This window comes from Cyrtonyx montezumae, unplaced genomic scaffold (assembly GCF_038088225.1).
Source record: "Cyrtonyx montezumae isolate F1298 unplaced genomic scaffold, pur_monq_1.0 scaffold_10, whole genome shotgun sequence".
NCBI classification, from domain to species: domain Eukaryota; kingdom Metazoa; phylum Chordata; class Aves; order Galliformes; family Odontophoridae; genus Cyrtonyx; species Cyrtonyx montezumae.
Genome location: NW_027071826.1, coordinates 39,138,460 through 39,160,568, shown reverse-complemented (window position 1 = coordinate 39,160,568; position 22,109 = coordinate 39,138,460). Strand labels below are relative to the sequence as shown.

Here is a 22,109-nt window from a genome sequence, read left to right as displayed (position 1 = left end):
TGCACGCAGTGGGTCTTTGTTATAAACTCTTAGAGCACAGACGGGGCCCTTTTGTTAACATCACCAAGGGTGAGTAAGGAAGTGAGAGCTGCTTCCTGCCACAGCTTAGCAGTCCTTCTGCCTTTCTCCCCGACACATCCAGAAAAAGGAGAACAATACAGTTTGAAGAGCTTGGAATAACAGCCTGAAAATGTCTGGAGAGCTATGGTACAGTGCTAAGAACGGCCTACTGGCTACAGCAGATCTGGGCACTGTTACATGTATTAAAAGCTCTTCACTGAACATGGCTTAACCACTACCACTGCTCTAATGGGAGACAATGGGATGCGGCAGTATAAAATTGACTTAAGAGGTTTACAAAGATAAGATGTAAAGCGTGGATCTTTTCCTGTTATTGAGTAATACAAGCTCAGTCATCCTCCAGACAGTAAGTGATTTGTGACTGTTACACTTACAATTAGCCAGAAGTTCAGTAGTGATGACCTCTTATTAATCATTAGGCTCAATCTGCAAAATAAATTGTTTCGGGTAGAGGCCTGCAACTTCTACGCTCCTGCAAGTGGGTGGAGAACTCTCCCAAACCAATGCACTGTAGTATTTGTTAATTAGTCTTGTATACATGAAGTATATGCCCTTTCCCCTGATGACTGCCCCTGAGGCTGCTCTGAAGGGACTCTGTACTTGGGATGCTTTTCAAGTTGCAGAGTCCCACATCCTTACACTGTTGCACTAGTTTGCAGAAGTAATGGAAAAGAGATGTAGGGCTTAACATCTCTCCTCTGCCTCAGGGTGCAGGCTTCAGTTATGGGGTGAGCAAAGTGTCTTTGTTTTTGAAGGAAAAGATCCAAACTTTATCAGTACTATGGTAAATTATTAGCACCAGTGAACTTACCTACTGAGCTCTGCCTGGTCTGAACAAGTATTCATATGGCACAGAAATATGCAGCAGAGAAAACAGTAACAGATGCAACGTGAGGAAGCTCATGAATCCTTGAACTTAGTGTTTGGCTACAAAGCTGTTAAGGAAGGCAGGCTTCTTTTTTCCTGAGAACAAACAGGACTGCAATTTTTCCTCCCACCAATGAATAGGCTTTTCTTCCCTCCTGAAGTGTGAAGGAGGCCCAAGGTCCTATTGTCTGATGGGACAGGAAACGGCCACAACAGCTGGATGCTGACACAGCCAGCTGCCCACTGAGAACTAACAGGAGATTATGCAGCTCATGTCACCCAGAACAGCAAGAGAAGGGAGGACGCAGATGCAGATCACAAGTTAACACTGCTTCGAATTTAGGTTTCAACAAAAAAACAAACTGCAACCCTGACTAGTTACTTATACACCTTCGTTCATCTACCCACCACCTGAAAACTCATCTTGGCCTAATGCTACACTTACCTCTAGTGGCAGCCATTGAGATTCTGGGCCTGGAACACAGCCACAGAAGCATGGGTCATAGAGAGCACAGGGGAGTAGCACTTCTGGACCATCTTTCTTAGAGATATTTCTTCCAAGAGCTTGGCTTGCTTAGCCTTCCTCACAACACCACCACCACATACCTTTCAGAAATTCTAGTATCAACTTGATCTTGGCGTGCAACTTCCCGAAGCTAACTGCAGCACAGCACGGTCAAAGCATCTCACTCTAGGTTATGTCAGCAAAGCCTTAACCTGACTTCAGATTTCAAGAGAAGCACAGTCAATTACAAATCCTAGACAAGTCAATATAGAAACCATCTCACCCGAGGCGAAGCTTTCCCAAGCTCCATGAAAAAAAGCCCAACCCTCATCTTTATTAGTTCACCCACCTATCTATGATTTCCCTGCTACACAGTCTATTCCAAGGCACTGAGCTGCAAAGTTTCACAGATCTTTTCTGGCATGACTTACACTTTGCCGAACAGAAATGTGTAGGTATGTCAGTAGGATTTTCCTGTAGGCAGTTTAAGTTTCGATTCACCATGCTACTTTTAGTTAGCTGGCTACAGAAGTAGCTTACAACTTCAATGGAGAACAATTGCTAGCATATGAACGCATGACCTTGTAGAGCTATTCCAATGGAGATCAGCTACGGTGACTTCTACGATCTTATACATTCAGCCTATACAGACAACGGAGCGTGCACGGATCTGTGGTGGAAAAGTACGACCAGGGCTCCATTCCCGCCACCAGGGAAGGTTTGGTTACACGGCTCCATCAGTGCTGCGAGCTTGGAAACCTTCCCTGCGAAGGCTGTTTAAGTCTAAACGTGTCAGAACTTCGCAGCGCACCAGGAGGGTATCATCCTTTACAAAGGTTCTTTGCTTCAAAGTTTGCAGGTGCATGAAAGTCACGTAGCCAAAACCTTTCGGATTGCGGTGAATCGTCGGTCTCTGGAAGGCCAGTAACTCTGGCTTGGCTTCCATCACTTCTTCATGATTCTGCCTTTCAGGGCCGTCCGACTGATCCAAAATAGAAAGCCGTATGGTGCCTTGGAAAGGCCAGGGCAGGTGGCTGTCATACTCTCCCTGCATCGTGTGGACAAACAGAGATATAAAATTAGCGCAGCGCTGAGCATTCGGTAACTGGATATGCAAGCGCAAGCACAGCTTGTAGCCAGGCTTCCCAGTGTAGAAGCCAGGACTGTGCATCACAACAGGCCTCTCCTCCTCCTGCGCCTTCTGAAGTCCACTGAAGTTCTCGATCTTCCAGATGTAGATACCATTGCACTGCTGTGCCTCCATCTCAGTGATCCTGCCCTCCAGGGTCCGGATGGTGCGCTTCAGCTCCGCCATGTGAGTGTTCTGCGTCTCCATTTTTGCAATGAGTTCTCTGATCTGGTGATCTTGTCTCACCAGACGACCTTCCAACTGCTGAATAGTTTCTTTAAAGTTTTCAACTTCCGGATTACAGTTATATGGGGCACGTGACACATGGGAGAAAAGGGCGGGCTCAAACGGGAGGCCGTTGATGAAGGGCACGGGGTTTGTAGCGGTGACACTGATATTCTGAATGCTCTGAGCCATCATTCTCATGTGAACCTGAGTGAACTCCTGCATGTGTCGCGCCAGTTCGTTCCTCTGCATCTAGGATTTAAGAGGCGGAGCATAAGGAATGAAGCACACGTTAATCACATCCTAAATGTGGCTCTGAAGTAAAACAAGAAAGAGTTCTGTTATGTGAGAACAGCTAGAATGAAAATCAAAGAGGAGTGATGTGACAAAGCTGCAATGGTGATGTGAGCACCGACGGAGGGCTTCAAACTCACCATCTGTTATGACATGAAAAAAATATCTTCTAATGTCAGTGGGCAAACGCTGTTTGACAGAGTATAGACCTGGTAAAAATGTGCCAGCAATAAACATATGTTTTTGTGTGCTACATCAGCACGGTGTCTCCATTGATTTGCAGAAATGGCTCTGCAGTTGAAAAGGTCAGTTTTCAGAGCACAACCAGAAGTAGGAGTACCCAGATCAGGTAGTTTTGGAATCAAATCATGTTTAGAACATTAAGTCTTCTTTACCAAACCTGAAAAGCTCCAACTGCACCTGGTCAGGACTTTGTAAGAAACGTTAGAAGTTACTTTCCTTGCATAATGTTGAGAATACACTCATGGAATAATATAAGTTCATCAAGTACATCATTTATAGTTTTCTAAACTTGAGAAGGATTTCTGAAAAGCACTGTATCACCATGCAGTGTTTTACAATTAAGAGTACCTCCAAATGAAAATCTCCACCAATCACTGAAGATTTGGGTTGGTAGATGAGACAGCAGGAAAACACAAGCAGCCATGCAAAACACATGCAGCTCATGCTTGTGACAAAGGCTTACCTTTTCAGGACACCCAAAGGCACTGTAAAAGCACGGTACTGGGGCAGTAGGACAATCATTGTCATAATGGTTCGGCATCTAAAACACACCACAGTTGAAATGAGTTCTCCCATCTTTCAGCATTCTCTTTGTGGCACACTAAAATAGAGCTAGCTGGACTTTGACAATATGTACCTGAAGACAGATCAGTTTATTCCTGTATCATTTTATATAATAAATATGGAAACTCTGAACAAAAGCGTTAAGCTAGTGATAAAAATTAAATTCAACATCCTCCTTACACACACTCTTACTTCACTGCCTTAGTATTTGCATTGCATCAGAAAGCCTTCAAGTTTCTCTCCCAGCCTTTTGTTTCCAGCCTACACTCAAGCTAGATCACAGTCCACTTTTTTCCCTTCTGAAGCACTATTTACACATGCTTAAAAATAGCCATCTCACTCTGTCACTGTCTACCCAATGGGAGTCCACGTTACTTCAAGTTGTCTCAAGGCCCATGTTTTACAGACCCAATCACCTCATCACTCCAAATTCTCCCTGTCCATCCTCACCCCGAAAGCTGGACAGCTTCAGCTGAGGAGCTCTAACCAGTACTGAGGGTAACTTTGGGTTTCTCAGGTAAAACGCTTGTTTATAAGCTCAGTATAGGTTATCCATTAGTTCTGAAATCATTACCACTCCTTACTTAATCTGAAGTCATTTTTGCCTTTAAGCGGTGTCTAAATCAGTATTCCACCTGCAGCAGATGCAACTTTTTCAGAGGGGTTGGGAGAGATTTAATAGGCAGCAGAGAAACCTCTTCTTCACATTTAATTTGAGATTATGACGAATACAAATGTTGCTCTGTAAAGCAGAGGCTGCAGCACAGGCATCTTAGGGACAAACATGTTTGTATTTACTTTTACAGGCTTATTTGCTTAGATTCCACAGAGAACTGCTGCATTTCCTTCAAGCAGCGGTGTCCTTGTGGAATAAGCTCATCCTCCTTAAGAGAGATCTATTTAATTGTGTGTCAAACCCCTCGACCACACAGCCATGCTGGCACAGCTGCCCATCCCTGTGGGCCCTGGGCAGCCCCACCCACGGCAGTGCTGGAACTAGATCACCTCTGAGGTCCCTTGCAATCCAAGCCATTCTATGATGAAGCAGTGCTGTAAGTACAAAAACATCAGGCCCAGATAAAGCACAGAACAAGGCAGTCTCTTACCTGCTGCCTGATGAGCATTGTGTTGCAATATTCACAGAATACATTGGCAAGAGGGCAGGTTTGGTCGTGAAGCTGTTAACAAACAGCAATAAGGAAAGAAAAACAAATTACCAACAGGGTGCAATTTAAAGAATGCTAATCACTTTTGACATTTTAAAGCTCAATGCAACTGTGAAATAAAGTTAACAAAAACATCAAGCTAGAAGAATTCAGAAGTGATCCTGCTGTCACGTGTTAGCAGGTATCGCCAGAAGATGCACTTCCTGACCCTTTCTGCCAGGCGTACAGACTGTAAGCGTGAGATGTCGCTGTGTACTTCACTCTGCTGCTAGGCACTGCCCCTCTCTGTTGAGCAGGCCAAAAGCAGCAGCTGTTACACATCTCACACCACAGGGTTCCCAGATAAATGCCCTGAGTTCAGAGCTTCTCACCTGAGCAGTTCAAAGAGCTCTTCTAGACCAAAGCCTTTTTTTCTCTCTACAAGACCTGATGTCCCATTTATGAGCAAACCCACACGAATGGAGGCACAGACTCCTGCTCAGTACCTCTTTATCTTCGTAGGCCATGGACGTGGCACAGTTTGGACAACAGACTTGACGCCGCGGGCACTCCTGCGTCACGTGCTCTTTGAGGTGGTTCTTCTGAAAGGCTCCTTGGCACTGTGGGCATTCCACCATGGTGAAATCACAATGCAACAGGTGCTCCTGAACAAGGACAGAAGAGAGATTTGTTACTGAAAACAAACTGACTTTTCACCTGCCCTTCAGATAAGGCACAGCACAAGAGAAATGAACAGCAAGCTCCTCTCCTTTCCTTCCAGGAAAACCCTTACTGTACACTCACATGCTGACTTCACTTGGTGGCATTCTATGGCTAAGATCAGGACTTCACATATTCAAAGCTTTAAGAATGCTCACTGCTAAAATTTAGCTTTTTTTTTGTTGTTTCTTACAACTTGGATGTCATTTCCTAAAACAATTACTCCAACCAACCCCTAGCTGCTTTGAGGGAAGCGTTACACTGACTTCAAGGAACTGGTATGAAGTACAGATGAAGCTGATTGAAAGACAAACAGCAATGATCCCAAGGAGCTGCATTAGTACAACGTCACGTACACTAGGTGATTCTCAAAAAGCCCATAATTACAACGTTATGCTCACCAGAGCGAAACAAAACGTGCAGCTGTAGGCTTGAGTGAATCAGCCCGACCAGGCATGACCCCTTATGCTAGTCTGGATTCTTCCTTGTCCATAAAAACAATGTTCCATATTTTCAGAACTAATTCTCACCTCTAAATGCCTCAGCTCCATCTTCGTACAGCAGCCCTTGTTGGGACACTTAACTGTTAAGGAAAGGATTTCCCGTTTAGCGAAGTTGTCTGGGAAGAGTTGATTTTCAAGTAGAATTTCGTTGTCTACTGGACATTTGTGACCTGCATCTCTACAACGACAGAAAGAAAGGAAAAAGATTGAGTTTCTTTTGCCCTTCATTTGAAATACTTTTCCACTACCAAGACATTAGCAGCCAGGTAATAACACATGAATAAAGTCCTTGAAAACAAAGGCATTTGTGACACTTACAAGAAGTTACACAACATAGGTTAGAAAACCTGACAGCTTGCAAGTTTCCTTTGAGGTAGTACTGCTAAGATCACAGAGCTGTTCTAACTCAGTAGCTTTTAATTGCCCAAATGACAGGACAGATACCCTGGAGGATGCAGAGGACAAGAATATATGGCCTTGTTTCTGTAAGTACTTCACACAGCTGAATATGAAAGAATATTTCACATAGTGTTCCATAACAGTCCTTTACAGATTCTTAGGCATTAAGTCCAGCTGGCGTCCCGTTACGAGTGGTGTCCCCCAGGGGTCAGTTTTGGGGCCCATCTTGTTTAATATCTTTATTGATGACCTAGACGAGGGGATTGTGTACACCCTCAGTAAGTTTGCAGATGACACCAAGTTGGGAGGATGTGTCAAACTGCCTGAGGGTAGGGAGGCCCTTCAGAGGGATTTGGATAGGCTGAACAGCTGGGCTGAGCTCAATGGGATGAGGTTCAATAAGACCAAGTGCCGGGTCCTGCACTTCGGCCACAATAACCCCATGCAATGCTATAGGCTTGGGGCAGAATGGCTTGAAGAATGTAGAGAGGAAAAGGACCTGGGGGTGTTGGTTGATGCTCGGCTTAACATGAGCCGGCAGTGTGCCCAGGTGGCCAAGAAGGCCAACGGCATCCTGGCCTGTATTAGAAATAGTGTAGCCAGCAGGAGCAGGGAGGTGATCATCCCCCTGTACTCAGCTCTGGTACGGCCGCACCTCGAGTACTGTGTTCAGTTTTGGGCCCCTCACTACAAGAAGGACATTGAGGCCCTGGAGCGTGTTCAGAGAAGGGCAACAAAACTGGTGAGGGGTCTGGAGCACAAGTCTTATGAGGAGCGGCTGAGGGAGCTGGGATTGTTCAGTCTGGAGAAGAGGAGGCTCAGAGGAGACCTTATTGCATTCTACCACTTCCTGAAGGGGGGTTGTGGTGAGGAGGGGGTGGGCCTCTTCTCCCTGATAAATAATGACAGGACGAGAGGGAATGGCCACAAGTTGCGCCGGGGAAGATTTAGATTGGATACGAGGAAAAACTTTTTCTCTCTAAGAGTGGTCAGATGCTGGGGAAATGGTGGAGTCACCACCCCTGGAGCTGATCAAGAAGTGTCTAGATGAGGTGCTAAGGGATTTGATTTAGTAGCTTAGTGGGTAGGGATGGTGATAAGAGGATGGTTGGGCTAGATGATCTTGTAGGTCCTTGCAACCTAGTGTTTCTATGTTTCTCACTTTATGAGCAGCCACAGAGATCATTGCTGAGACAGAAAGCAATCTTTCCTGGATTATCTCATTTCACAGAACTTTCTGTAGAGCTGTTTCCCTGTTGGTTTGTACAACCACTCGGTAAGCCAGTCATCCTTCAACTAATGTATTTATACAGCAACACGGGTAAAGAATTCCTTACACAAAAGTTACGAAGAACTACAAACAGAGCACTGGAGCTGGAATTGGGAATTGTACCTGAAGCCATTAGGACCAGAGAGTCAGTGCTAACTGGTGAAACTCTAGAGTCTGATGGTGGAGCATTGGTGTATGCCACTTGTGCAAGAAAACTCACAGCCTGTTCACCTGGCAAGGCTCTGTCTACTTGCATGGAGGGAATGGCACAGACGCGTGCCTGGGGACGGGCAGGTTGGTTATTAGCAAGAGGTCCTTCACCATGGCAGTCAGGCACTGGAACGGGCTCCCGAGGGCTCTGGTCACAGCCCAAAGCTGCTGCAGTCCCAAGTGTTGGGACAATGTCACAGGGTTTGAATTTTGGGTGGTCCTGTGCAGAGCCAGGAGGAGGACTCGGTGATCCACGTAGGTCCCTTCCAGTTTGGGATATTTTACAACTATTTTTTTCCTCAACTGGAAATAGCAATAATGTGGAAAAAATACACAGGGTGGAAAAATATGAGAGTGCTTGTGGTGCAGAGATCAAAGGCCAGTTCATTATTACTGCTTGCAAGCACTGAAGGGAAGTAGGACCCAGTGCGCTATGGAGGACAGAAGGGAATTTGTGCTCTTTGCTGGAAAAGGAAATAATTGGTCAGCACTCCTTCATTGGTAATGCTGCCAGAGGAAGTGGGGGTAATGATTGGAGTTTAGGAAATGACAATGAACTTCCTTTTGTAGGTCTGACTTACAGGTTAGCTCGCCACAAGTCTGACAGTCACATCCGTAAGCAGATGGAAAAAAGACACCTAGCGAGATGCTTCATCTCACAGCTCCCTCAGCAACGTGCTGATCTTTATCACAAACCAGAAGCATCCCCCCAGATCACACACAATCTACAGACAGCTGCTTTCTGACAGGCATAGCTTGGTCACAAATACCTGGCCCAGCGCATCAGCAGCATGGTAGGCCTGCTGGTAAGGCAGCACCCTAACTTCTACACACAAAACATGTAGGAATATGTACATTAGATATAACAATTACCAGATGTCCAGTTCTAATAACAAGCAGTTTAAGAGTAGAGTAAGAACAAATGGTGATTTTATGTGAAAAGTAAAAGGCAGAAATAACTTTGTCTGAACAAGTGCCTGCTCCTTGATTTTAAGAACTGCTCAGTTCAGCCTAGAAGCAGAACAGTCCGCGTATACCTTAACTGGAACCACACGAGTTACCTAATGAACTGCTAGCACCCAAAGCTTCTTCTGCTGCCCCTTCTCAACTCATAATTCACTGATCTGAAAGTTCTGAAGTCTCGTGAGCCCCATTACAAGCCCTAAGTTAGCTCTGGCATAAGACAAAGGAGACCAGAATGAAGTTTTATTAGCTATTGCATCTGAACTTCAGTTTTCTAAAATTTCTCATCAACTACTTTATAGGTAGCAATATTTGTAAACTATTATTTGTACATACTAAAGCAGATAAGCTTCTTTACTACCGTGACTCATTGTGCTTTAAGGCACTTCAAGCTGCCAAGGCTTGCTGGGAAGCAAACACTGTGATCAAATCCATCTGGTCTAATCATGCCCTTCCCACTACAGGATCTAAGATTTCAGCACTTAAAAGCTCTCCCCTCCTTATTCTTTTAATGCAAATCTTTCTAGCTGCAAGTACAGTTTCTTCAGCATGGACAACTACAACTGCTGTCTAAGTCACAAGCAGCATCTACCCAATAACTACATGTCCAACAGCTACCCATCCTCCTTGTGTCACTTAAAATCCTCAGCATTCAGTCACACTGCAGCAGGGAAATGGGGATGAAATAGAAGCTTTTTTTTCACCTCAACAAACAGAGGTTATGATGATCACTTAATGAAAAAAAATAGCACTTATTGTAAAAATCACTTCCCATTCTCCTTTTAGCTCCATACAAATTTCTCAGTGACATCCATCAATACTACTGTAGACACCACAACAACTCAGCATTGGGCTGCAGATTCCATGGTGACAGTCCAACTCAAAAGCTCGATCCATGCATCCCATCCAGCACCTCAGAACGGTCTGGCACTTCAAGTTCCCAGCTCTGCTTTCACAGGAACTCACTGATTCCCAGAAATTGATGCTGGTGGGGAATGAGGGAAAATCTCTACCATTACTGAAACATCTGAAATATCGCAGTGATGAGCTGTAGTCTCCAGGATGAGGAATGCTTGCTGACCTTGTTCAGCGTACACTGAAACTGTCAGTAGGAATTCCAGAGGTTAAGCACAAAGGGCACACAAAAAGGATAAACCTTTGGCTGTTACTTAGATCCAGAATTCTGAGCAGAACAAATACACTGTTAATTAACAGAAGAGAAACCATCTCCCACACCTGAGGTTTAAGAAGGAAGCCTCTCCAGCTGTTATGAGACGCTGTGCTCTGAACACAAGTTACTGCAGTTCCTCACTGAGCACAGTGGGAAATTGTACCACTGACCATGTATGAAGCTCTTCAGCAGGAAGAACAGAAAAGATCACTACAAAAGACCTAAAAGACTGGATGGGAGACACCCCGTTTCAGTAATTTTAAGTTCAGTTGTCACAGGAACACTATTATCTTCAAAATGAGTAGTGAATAAGTTTCTAACTGTCAGTACTGACTAATGTACTTTCAGGATCTGTAGGTGCCATCCTCCCCTTACAAGGCTGACAGAGCTGTAACTGAGGAATTGCTGGAAGAATGAAAAAGACAGGAGAATAAAAACTACTACAGCAAAAAGAAACAAAAACCAGAGAGCACAGAGAGAGGAAATAAGGAATTCCACAATGTAATGGTGTTTATTACTATGCTTTGATGCTTACAGCACATGTGGATTTATGCACCACAACCACTTGAAATAATTTATGTTGGAACATGTGAAGCATAGGCCAGAAATTGAAGCCACCTGCTTCTGCATAGCAAACTGGATACCTATGGTCAAAGCTGGCAAGTTTAGTTTCATTTTTGCTTTCTTCCCTGCTCCTGGCTGACATGAATGACATTGAGTAACACAGTTGGGTAAGATCTGACTTATTTTTTCCCTTCTCCAGAAGTAGGAATGTAGCAAATGAGGCAAGGGACCAAGGGAGCAGGGTGATCTCATGGCAAGGTTACTGGAGAACTCAGCATCTCCGATCTTCCTTTGCACAATGCACGAGGGAGTCACTTTTCATGCGCGAACAACTTTGATACTCTGCATTTTCTGGATAATAAACTTGCATCCTTTCATCAGAAAAGCTGATGAAACTGATGTTAAAAAGCTGTGCTGCAAATAGGGTTTTGTGCTCTCTAGAGAATAACCCGCTCCCCCTCCTACTGTATGTGGGCAAGGCAAAATTAGGTTCATCTTTCACTGAGCTCCAACGCCTTCCTCCTCCATCTAAAAGGGAAACCGTGGTGAAATACATTAGCATCAGACAGTGCAGAAACTACAGAGAACCCTACAAAATAACATCTTCAGATAACATTGTTGCTGACACACTACTAATTCAGTGAGCTAAACATTTGAGGGAAGTACACTCTACCAATCAGAGCGCTCTCTGCCTTCCCTCCCTTTTTCAGCATCCAGTGTTACAAGCTCAGCCTATTCTTGCCTCCGTATTTCTTTCCCACCCCTCCACACAGCGGTTTCGTCTCTCAACTCTGTTCCAGACTACTTCCTCATTACATTCTCAGGGAAGCAGGCTACAAGGGGAGAACAGAAAGCACAAATTGCCACATCTGGCCAAAAAAAATCATGCTGCCAATAGCTGCTTGTAGTCACCAAAACACTCACAGGCAGAAGACAAGGTTTATAATCCTGGGCTGAAGACAAGACCTAGTAGCTGCAGCCAAATCCTCCAAATAAGTTATTTTTTTTAATCTAATGTTTACTCCGCCAAGCGACTCCTTACAGATTCCATAAGCTTGCCTTTACCTGATGGATTTGACAATGCAGCCTTTGCAGAAACGGTGCCCGCACGGCGTCTGCACTGCTTCCCGAAGGGCCATCAAGCAGATGGGACACTCATATTTACTTTCCAGGGGCGGGTCGAACTCCACGTCGTAGCCCTGTGTCTCCTCGCTGAAGGAGCTGGGCGGGTTGCCGGTCCCGCTGCTGACACTCACGCTGTCCTCTTTTGCTCCACTGCTGCAGGCGCTGGCCATGGCCGCGCAGCAGCCGCCATCCATGTCTCGGGCTCCACAGCTGCTGTCACTGTGGAGCAAGCTCATGGCAGCGGTCAAGTACGGCACAGGAACGCCCTGCAAGGTGACAGAAAGATGGGTTAATTTAAAATAGTCCAACATCTCTCCTTCCAAGTCACGAGAAGATTTGAGCTGTGGCCACAAGCACTAGAGCAGTGCTACAGATTTGGCTCTCCACACAGCCACCGGTTTTGTCTGATCCCAGTTTCTCTGCTCCATATCTTTTTTACTTATCTCATACCGTATAAGAAAGAGCGACGCATCCTATCAGTTCAAAACCTCATTCACTGACCTCCTGATTTCTCTAGACATTCTCTCTCCTCGCTGTGCCTCCTGAAGAAAAGTCTTTATCCCTACAGCACTATTCTGAAGTATTCAAAGAGTTCCCATGAAAAGCAATACCTCAGCTCCACGTTTGCCTTGCACTGACAGATGCTATTTAATATTTTCTGTATACAGAGATCTGCAGTGTAGGTTTCAGTTCAGTTTAGGTGCATCCCCAAACATAAAACGCAGGCCTGGGCAGCCACACCAAGCAGAGGACGTGCTGCAAGTGAAATGCCGACGTACAGCATTGCTGAGAGCGCTCTGGAACTGTCAGCAGGACTTGAAATTGAGTAAGAAGCTGCACAGAAGATAAGGCTAATAGTTCTGCAGCTCAAAATGTTATTTACCAACTAGCAGTGCTCAAACAGGTTTCATGCTCTCCCGTCCCTCTTCCGGTATAGGTGGGAGGGAAGACAAGTGACAATGCTGTAAGAACATCAGATAAAAATCACATTTCCCTGAGGAGGAGTGCATGGCACAGTGAGGCCTGTTTCTTAAACCACATTCCCCTCCTGCACATGCTGCAACACCATCACATCATCTGCAGCACACTCGGGATGGAAACCCAAGGATCAGCCAGGAGCTGGGTGCATCACCGCTATGGTATCCGGGGGCAGAGGATGCAGAGTGAGGGTTCACCCAACCACAAGCTCGGGGCACAGAACTTCTTGCCTTTATCAGAATTTGAGTATCACAAGCCACTTTAAGTGTTCACTGATAAGGAGAGGATGACACACAGATTGCTTTGTTTGGGTACTTACTATGTGACACCTGAAGACGCATCAATAAAAACGCCAACCACGCGGAGCCACAGCTAGAAATCTGTGTTGAACACATGTACAACTACAGACACACTCTAGGCCACCTGCATGATATCCTTAATCACAGCAACACTGCCCATGTTGGTACTGAATGAGCTGCTTTTCCACCAAGTATTCAGACAGAAAGAAAATGAAGATAGATCTACCAAGAAATGAAAAGACCCAGCAGTCCAACAGGCAAAAATCAGTGTACTCAGTTTCAAGTTAGAATCAAGACAGAACTTATTCTGTTGTGCAATGCTTTCCATTTTGTCAAAGCACACAGCTGTGAGCAGCATCTGAAAGCAGTGTTCCTGACACAGCCAGGACAGCATTATGGTAGAGTCTCAAAGCAGTGCCCTAACAGCCCAGAGTGGGACTGAAGCAGCCAGACTACTTCATGCAGAATCCATCCCACCACGCAGCTGTCTGGAGCTGTATCCAAGGGGTAAAGTTCACTCCCCACTCCTGTTCTCACGCATTATCCCTTTATTTCTTCTAACACAGCGGGCTTCTTCACAACACTCCTAAATACAGCAGCAATACAAACTAAGCACCAAACAACTTCCCAGCAGTTGACTGAGGCATAGCCCAAGAATTGGCAGTTTAACCCAAGGGAATGGAAACAGAAGAATCAATGCTTCAAAGGTTGCCCTGCCAAAAGCTTTTCCAGACTGTCTGTAGGTCTTTTCTTCCCGGAGGAAGAAATGCTGCTGTTGTGGTCAACCTATTTCTATTTAACTGCTGTGCCAGGGGATGATTAGTCCACATCACATGAAAAAGGGTACAGGAATTAAGTTGGGCCAATGGAGAGTGAAGGTGGGTATGTGAGATTAGAGTCCACAAGCCAGCAAGGGAGTGGAAAAACTCACATTATCCCATACCACAGGGGGGATATTTAGCAACATCCAGAAAGGGAAGAGAAACACGCAACATCACAAAGGAATTCAGGAAGTCATTGAGGAGGAAAATATCACAGCTTTATCCAAATTCAGTTGTCACATCAATTGCAGAGAGCTGCTCTTCCCTTGGGAGGTTTCCAGAATAAAACATACTGTTTGAAATACTGTTCTTGTAAGAAAGGTAGCATCATCTTACTCGAAACCTCAACAGCTGTAGATTTAAGTGCTGTGTGGTATTTTTTGCCTGTCTGTTTCTACAGTCTGAGCAGGTATGTACATTCAGTCTATGGAAACAGAAATCCTACACCAGTCACTCTAGTGCATGAGTCAGTGCAACCAGCCACCATCCCAGCCTCACAAAAATCCCCCTCTTCAGTGATACACTGCACTCCCACATGGAGATTTCTGTCTGGGTATGACCAAAGGCTTAGCAAAGAAGAAGCATGAGTCTCATTATCTGTTTGTGCCCAAATTTCCCTATCTGTAATGAGGAGGAAATTTAAATACGGTGATTAAGAGTCAGATCTTGAATTTTGTTCAAGATTTTCGTAAAATGTGTAATAGAAAATAATAAATAAAACATGTAAAATAAAAAATGTGTAAAATGTGTAATTCCTCCTCCTCAGCTCATTTCCCTCCACCTGGGAGAAAATTTTGTCCTCTACATGCATTTATAGGCATGGCACACAGGTTTCCTAATCAAAGCCCACTCAGCCTTTTCTCAGATCAGCAGTTAAAGCCTGATTACCTCTTCACAGCTGAAAACAATTCCTGCACAGCCTTCAAGCACTGTAACAAGAGTGTTTGTTTCTTGTTGAAACTTCTTCAGGACAAAATGTGCAAACAAATGTAACTACATAAAAAAGTAATATTTTTTTATCCCATCTACAGTAGAAACTTTTAAATCCGTTCAGCTTTTTGACATCAACAGCATAATGCATTAAATCCCCTGCTGGCAGCCTTCTGGTAATCAACCTAACAGCCTCCACTTTGAGGAACAACCGAAGTAAAACCAGAGCATCACGGGGCAATTCCAATCCCGGTTAGCATGATGTTTCTCAGGCAGAGAAAACCCAAGCATTGGGTTTGCCAGTGCATCTGAAACACCATTTCCTAGTGCTGGGAAGTCCCATCACTCTTGCTGAGCAGCCAGACAAGCAGGTTTTAGCTCTGGACCACCAAAGGTATATATTTTTTCTCCTCTAATGCAATCATATTGCACTGTTTGACAAAGGAAAAGAAGGTGCTTTGCAGGCCACCTGGTAATACCGGGCTGCCTGATCATTATTCATGCTGCAGGACTTCAGAATGATCCATCTGCAGTGATCCAGCTCTCAAGACCCCAAAACAGACCTGACACGGGTAGGACTACTGAGCATTCACACTGCTTTCCCAACTAAATCATAATGAAACCGCTCTTCAGCACGCAGCCTGGGCTACACCACTATTCACAGTGCTGTGCTACAGAGCAATAAGGTCCACCTGTGGGAGCACAGTCAAGTCAGAGTGGCAAACTCCTGCAAGCACAATGCACATTATGATTCACATCAGCAATTTCTAACAGAACTAGAAGCCTTCCATACCTTAAATTACTGTGTGCAATAAAGCTCTGCAGTCTGAGTTGTGAAGTCCCACAGCATAATGGAGTTCAGCAAGGATTTTTACAGACTCTCTTGCTCCAGCAAAGAATCACAGGATTAATTCAGAAGGTTTCCTAAATCAAAGGCTAATTACTACATGAGATATCTTCCAATTGCCTGTAAAATTACACTCATTTGGGCAGCAGGAAAGGGCAAGACTGGGCACTGTACCCCACTTAGACTAAAACATGAGATGATATCTGTGCATTCAGCAAGCACAGAGAACTCATGAGTTACGTTGCAGAAAATGCTGAGTATTAATTAGGAAATACTGAAAACAATTTCCGCATGATCTTCCCAAGAGAATTCCTACTGAGCAGGCAGAGAAACCAGCACAGAGGGTTATTCCAAGTCCCTTTCTGCGCTTGAAGTTGTAAACCTAATGAAACTGCTTTCAGCCCAGCTGGGACAAAGCCAGCAGAGGGCAATGCCCTCAGTGCCATGCAAACAAACCACAGGCAAAACTCTGCTTCTTTTCTCCTTCTGGCCCGCTAAGAACAGTTCTGTACATACAGATTTATGAGTCATACAGATTTCTGGGTCAGATCAGCAGAGCAACTGTGGCTGATTTGTTTATGAAGCAATCCTTGCGATACCTGCAACTCCCAGGCAGATTAATCAATGGTCTGACAACTGATAAGCACCACACTCAGCAGCATTTGCATTGTCAGGTATACAACTATCAACACCATGGCTCCAGCCTAGCAAAACATACACAATTATGCAAGCTTACTTTAATTAATACCTATAAAGCACTTTCATTCCAAAGCTATCAAATAATAAGTCAAGAAAAAGCAACAGGAGATTCACACAGAACTCATAACTGAAAAACAACTTCTGGTTCCTTCCACAAACCTGCAAGCATTTTGTTGAGATGCTGTCATAGCAAGTTCAAAGCAAACATCAGGACAGAAAGTACTCAAGAAGAGGCAGAAGAAACACAGTTATGAAGAAGTATAATTTCTGCAGAGCCTCCAAACTGGATTTTATTACTATCAGCTACATCAAGAAGCAGCCTGCTTGTAGCTAACATTAGTTAAATCATTTGAGACACAGGGAAAATAAGTAGTGAGCTGAGCACATTCTGAAACAGTTCATGCATTTCCCCTTTTCACTCTGCCTCACGTTCACTTTTCTATCTGGTGTACTTTATAGTCAGAATCTTGCACCCTTAGTTTTCCCCAAACCAAATCTAAAAACATTTTATAATGCTTCACTAAAGCATGCTGCAGAGATGCAAAAGTTGCCCTTCTCAACATATTAAAGCCACGGAAGTTCAACAAGAAAAAGCATGTTTATCTCAGGCATTTTTCCACTCCGAGGTTTGAGTACTCACTGAGCATGTTTTCTTTCAAAATATAGCATTAAACCAAAAAGCAGTATTGCAACGCTATAGCACTACAAACCTCAAACCACCACTTACACACCTTGCCTTCTGCCTGAGCTCTGCAGGCCTCCTGGTGCCGAGAGCTAGAGGAGCCATAGCACCCAGAGCAATACCTGCCAGGAAAGAAGTTACCCGCCAGTTTTGAGCAGACTTCTGGGACTCCTTTCCCGATAGCAGTGGGCTGTGTTCGCGGCTCCTTCGCACTCAGGGAGGCGATGCAGTCCACCTGCAGGCACAGCACAGCTGCTGGCTGGTTCCCCGCCAAAAGCAGCTGCCCTGGGCCCGCAGAAATCCGCAGAGGCGAGAGCTACTTCCAGCGAGCCCTGCCTGCTGGCTGTAAGGGGCAGCGTTAGGGCATCGCCCTCTCACAGCTGGGATCTCTGTTGCAGCCTGAGAAGCCTCACTGTGACCTTATATCGATGCAAAGCACTACCAGAACCAAAACCTCCTAGCTGCGCACAGAAGTTTGTTACAGACATACAGATCCGCCAGCTTTTAATCTAAGACAGAGCTCTCAGTTTCAGAAACAGCAAACTTTCCCTCAGGGCGCTCTCACAGAGCCTTCCAGCTCCCCGTCCCGCAGGGTCCCCGAGCCGGGAGCCTCCATTTCCCAGCCAGAAAGCAGAGCCCGCCGCTCCACGCCCTCCAAAAGAACAACACCCGGAACGCGGCCCCCGCTCCCGGCCCAGCGGCCCCGGGCCCACTCCCCACACGCTCCCCGGGGTTCACTTTCAGTTTCGGCGGAGCTCAGCTCAACGCGGCCCGGCCGCGGAGCCGCCCTCCTTCAGCGCCACGGTTCCCACGGGCGATACCCGAGCGGCGAACCGCTCTCTCACCAGGGACCGCGTCGCCGCTCACCGCCCGGACGGAGCCCCGTCCCGCCGGCCCCCACAGCACCGCGACGCGATATGGCTCCGCACGCGCCGGCCCCGCTCACCGCCGGTCGCCGCTTCCGCCTTCTCCTCAGGACGGACCGGGGCGGCGGCCGCCCGGTCCCGAGCCGCTGCAGCGCCCCCTGCCGGCCCGGTGGTACCGCCGGCCCGGAGCGCGGCCCTCCTCCCGCCCGCGGGGTGGGGCGAAGAGCGCCAAAGCGCGGCGCGGTGTCGGCTGCGGCTGCGCAGGTGCAGAAAGCGTTGATTGGTCAGCGCGTGATGTCATTAGCGAAAGGTATCGCACCTGGAAACAGTGCGCTGCTGCCTACAAGCATCTGAGGTTTTCAGTTGCACAGAAACGCGCAGTTGTTGGAGCAAAAGGGCCGTGGCCCGGCTTGCATAAGGGTGAGGTGCCACCTGGGGCAGCGGGGATGTCGGCGCTTCCCAGCGGCGTGATGCAGCAGGAGGCTCTGAGGAACTGAAAAACTGGGACAGCGCGAATGCAAACGCAGCTTCGTTTCCCTAAACACAGAGAAGGGGAATTTCGCTGTGTGCATCTGTGCCTGTCCTTGGTAAGCACTCGAGGCTATCGCACGTTAAGTCAGGGAGCACTTTGTTTCTGTTCTGGGGTCCCTGAAACAGCCCTGGGCTCCTGTCCTTGCCAAAAGTGTCTGTTTGCCCTCAGTGCCAGCTGGTGTGGGCAGGAGAAAATCATCTAGTCCAACCATCTGCCTGTATTGCTAGCTAAACCATACGATCATCGATTCTCTTGAACTGAAAGGGACCTTTAAAGGTCATCTGGTCCAATTCCCCTGCAATCAACAGGGACACCCGTGCTAGATCAGGTGCTCACAGCCCTGTCCTGCCTGACCTTGGTTGTCTCCAAGGACAGAGTTTCCATCACCTCTCTGGACAACCCACACCAGTGCCTCACCACCCTTGCTGTAAAAAATGTATTTCTTCTATCCAGTCTGCATCTCCTCTCTTTTTGTTTGAAACCATTTCCCCTTGTCCTGTCTCAGCGGACAATGCTAAGAAGTCTGTCCTTTTCTTTCTTACCGTCTTATCTTTAGATACAGAAAGGCTGCTATCAGGTCTCCCTGGAGCCTTCTCTTCTCCAGGCTGAACAGCCCCAGCCACCTGTCCTCACAGGGGAGATGTCCCATCCTTTGGATCACGTTTGTGGCTTTCCTCTGGTCGCACTCCAACAGCTCCGTGTCTCTCCTGTACTGAGGACTCACATTTAGACACAGTACTCCAGCTGAAGCCCCACCAGCACAGAGTAGAGGAGCAGGATCTCCTCCACTGACTGCTGGCCACTCTTCCAAAAGACACCCAGGATATGTCTTCTTTTCTGCAAGGGCAGATTGCTGGCTCATGTCCAGCTTGCCATCCACCATTATCTCCAAGTCCTTTGTAGCAGGGCTGTGCTCCATCTTTATGCCGACCATCTTGTACTGATAGCAGGGGTTGCCACGACCCAGGTGCAAGACCTTGCAATTGGCTTTGTTGAACCTCATGAGGTTCACCTGGGCCCACTGCTCAAGCCTGTTGCAAGGTGCAACATTTACACATATTGTGAGCACTTCCAGAGATGGTGACTATATTGGGCAGGCCTGTTCCAATGACTCACCACTCTTTCTGAGAAAAAAAAAGTCCTAATATCCAACCTAGCCTGCCACCCACCTCAGTGCAACTTGAGGCAGTTCTCTGTCATCCTATTGGTGCTAACCTGGGAGAAGAGGCTGACCCCCACCTCCTTATAACGTTCTTTCAGGGAGTTGTAGGGAGTATTAAGATCTATGGAAGCCCTGAATGCAGCCCTCTAAGTGCTACTTTTGGCCATGAGATTATTTTTCACTTTTTTTTTCCTTGTTTTGGTCAGGTCCTCATTTAGGGTTCTGACATACCACAAGAAACAAGTAGTTATATTAAGAATAATTTAACCAGCTTTGTGGACCCTTTGCTGGATGACTGGCTGAATTTCAGAGCCATCTATATTCCCTGCGGAGTGGAAAAGCTCTATATTATCTTCATTATTTGTAAAACGTGGAAATTTATCATTACATAGATTTATAAAATAGATATCCTTCGATGCAGTTTCTATGGCAAAACCCCCACATTTTTAATTATATGTCAGGTAGTTCAGGATATCCAATTCGTTTTGATTAGAAAGTAACATAGGCGTTTTTATCCCAAATGTAAATGAAATGTCTTTCGTCAGTGCAGTTCCCAAATATGTATGTTTTTTGTCAGACTGGGCCCATAATCTTGTACCAATGCCCATATTGCAATGTAAAATGATGTATAAATGCTTTTCTCCACGTGGTGGTGCCACTAGCACAGGGAAAATATTTTCCAGCACTGACTGCACCGCTCAAACTGCCAAGCAATTATGTTCATAGACACATAAAACACACTCAAAGCTGTTTCAATTGGAGATCAATTAAAACCTTATTTACCTTAGTATCCCTCCCAGAAAACATTTTTTCAAGGTGATTTCCTGAAAGTACTTGACTGCTTACATGGGCTCACCTGTCCGTGCTGATGATCAGATTGTTCTCATGCAGTGCTGTTCACACCAGACCTCAGTCTCATAGGGAATGGGGCTGAGGTTTTGAACAATCACTGCAGAGGGACAGATGTGCTAAACTACTTCTCCAAGAGCCCCAGATCCCTCAGTGCATATTGTCAGTGAGCTGCATCTGCTCTTTCAAGATAAGGGAGGAGCCAGCATGGGCCTGCGGAGTTATTTTGATTGATATCTGGTGTTACAGCCTGATCTGATATCTTTTTGGAAAGGTCTCTCCAAATGCTAGTGAGGGGGCCAGTGAAGGCAGGCAAGTTGTGAAGAAGTCCTGGAAGACAGGGAGAACAGAAGTGCTGGGCTCAGGGCTGGGCCATGCTGCCTTCTCACCATCCAGCAAACACCAAGAGTCAGGACAGCCTTACCTTAACCTGCCTTGGCCTGGGGGCAGTTACCATGATTTCTGTTCCACCTTGTCCTGACACTCACATGGCATTGTTTCTACTGCAGCATTGAGATTTTAAGTGAGTCAGAATACCACCAAAGGTATCAGGGTTTGCTACCAAACTTTGTTTTCTTTGTCCTTACATTACTTGTTCTGGCACAAATAGTTGCACTTATGAGGAAGTACTGGCATCTTCTGTGGCACACAGTACAAAATAAGTGACTGACCCAGGTCTAGCTTCACTTCTCTATGACTTGTCATCTTACAAGAACGGGAAGCAACCGACGTTCTGCAAGATCAAAGCTGATAATAGGGAGGGAATCCTCTCATCACTTTTACCTATAGCAACTGTTGCCATTGCAAACTCCCACTTTTGGAGTGTGAGCATATGTTCACTTTGGGAGGGCTTGGTGGATCATTACATTTTGTTGCGCAATATATTTTGTGGAGACCAAAATCTTTCAAGGTGCTCTTGTGTGACAGAATTTGTTTTCGTTTCACTTGGACTGAGTTTCTGAGACATACTTGCTTTGTTAAAACTGAGCGTGATCACTGAACTTTACAGCTCCCCATCTGTGGGCACTTGCCTATGCCTGGTGCTCTATGGACCTGTTACTTAGAATATATCACTAGTTTTTATATTGTTGATTTGTTCTCTTGGCAAGGGTCTTCAGGATGCCATCAGGGAGGTAATATCCCTGAAAGTGAGACACTGGGATCAGAAGAAGAGACATTGTGTGGTCCCAGACCCCAGAGTCCTGGCTGCTGTTGATACAGGAAGCAGGCCTTCAGCAAAACACCTTTGGTGTGCGACTGTAGTGTGGCAAGACACCAGGTTCTTCTCTCCAATAGCTGAGTGAAGAAATTAGCTCTGAAGCTAGAAAGAAGAAAGCCAAATGCAAAACTTTGTCCTAACACTGCAGGTGCTCCTCAGAGGGGGCTGCGTACTTGTCTCAGTGCCCTAGAGTCCCACACAAGAAGACCTTGTTTTTATGAATTTTGTGGTTAAGCCTCATAAATTG

At 45.9% G+C, this 22,109-nt stretch overlaps 2 protein-coding genes across 2 annotated transcripts in view; one reads left to right on the top strand and one right to left on the bottom strand.

Annotated features, from left to right (window-relative positions):
• Positions 1-22,109, top strand: part of LDLRAD3 (low density lipoprotein receptor class A domain containing 3) — a 282,869-nt gene that overhangs the window by 215,261 nt on the left and 45,499 nt on the right. The gene's annotated exons all lie outside the window — the stretch shown is intronic.
• On the bottom strand, positions 682-12,239 carry TRAF6 (TNF receptor associated factor 6). The gene is made up of 6 exons (XM_065754973.1): positions 11,919-12,239; positions 6,304-6,454; positions 5,560-5,718; positions 5,015-5,086; positions 3,808-3,885; positions 682-3,059 (listed from the first exon to the last, which is right to left on the bottom strand). Exons 1-6 carry the CDS (start codon positions 12,212-12,214, stop codon positions 2,178-2,180), a joined length of 1,638 nt encoding a protein of 545 aa, XP_065611045.1. The 5' UTR covers positions 12,215-12,239; the 3' UTR covers positions 682-2,177.

Bases quoted from the DNA above. Each gene is read 5' to 3' on its own strand.
- TRAF6 (XM_065754973.1), bottom strand. From the start codon at position 12,214: ATGAGCTTGCTCCACAGTGACAGCAGCTGTGGAGCCCGAGACATGGAT. The intron at 6,455-11,918 runs GTAAAGGCAAGC...CTGTCGTTGTAG, and splicing joins TGCATTGTCAAATCCATCAG to AGATGCAGGTCACAAATGTC. The intron at 5,087-5,559 runs GTACTGAGCAGG...GTTTGTTAACAG, and splicing joins TGGCCTACGAAGATAAAGAG to CTTCACGACCAAACCTGCCC.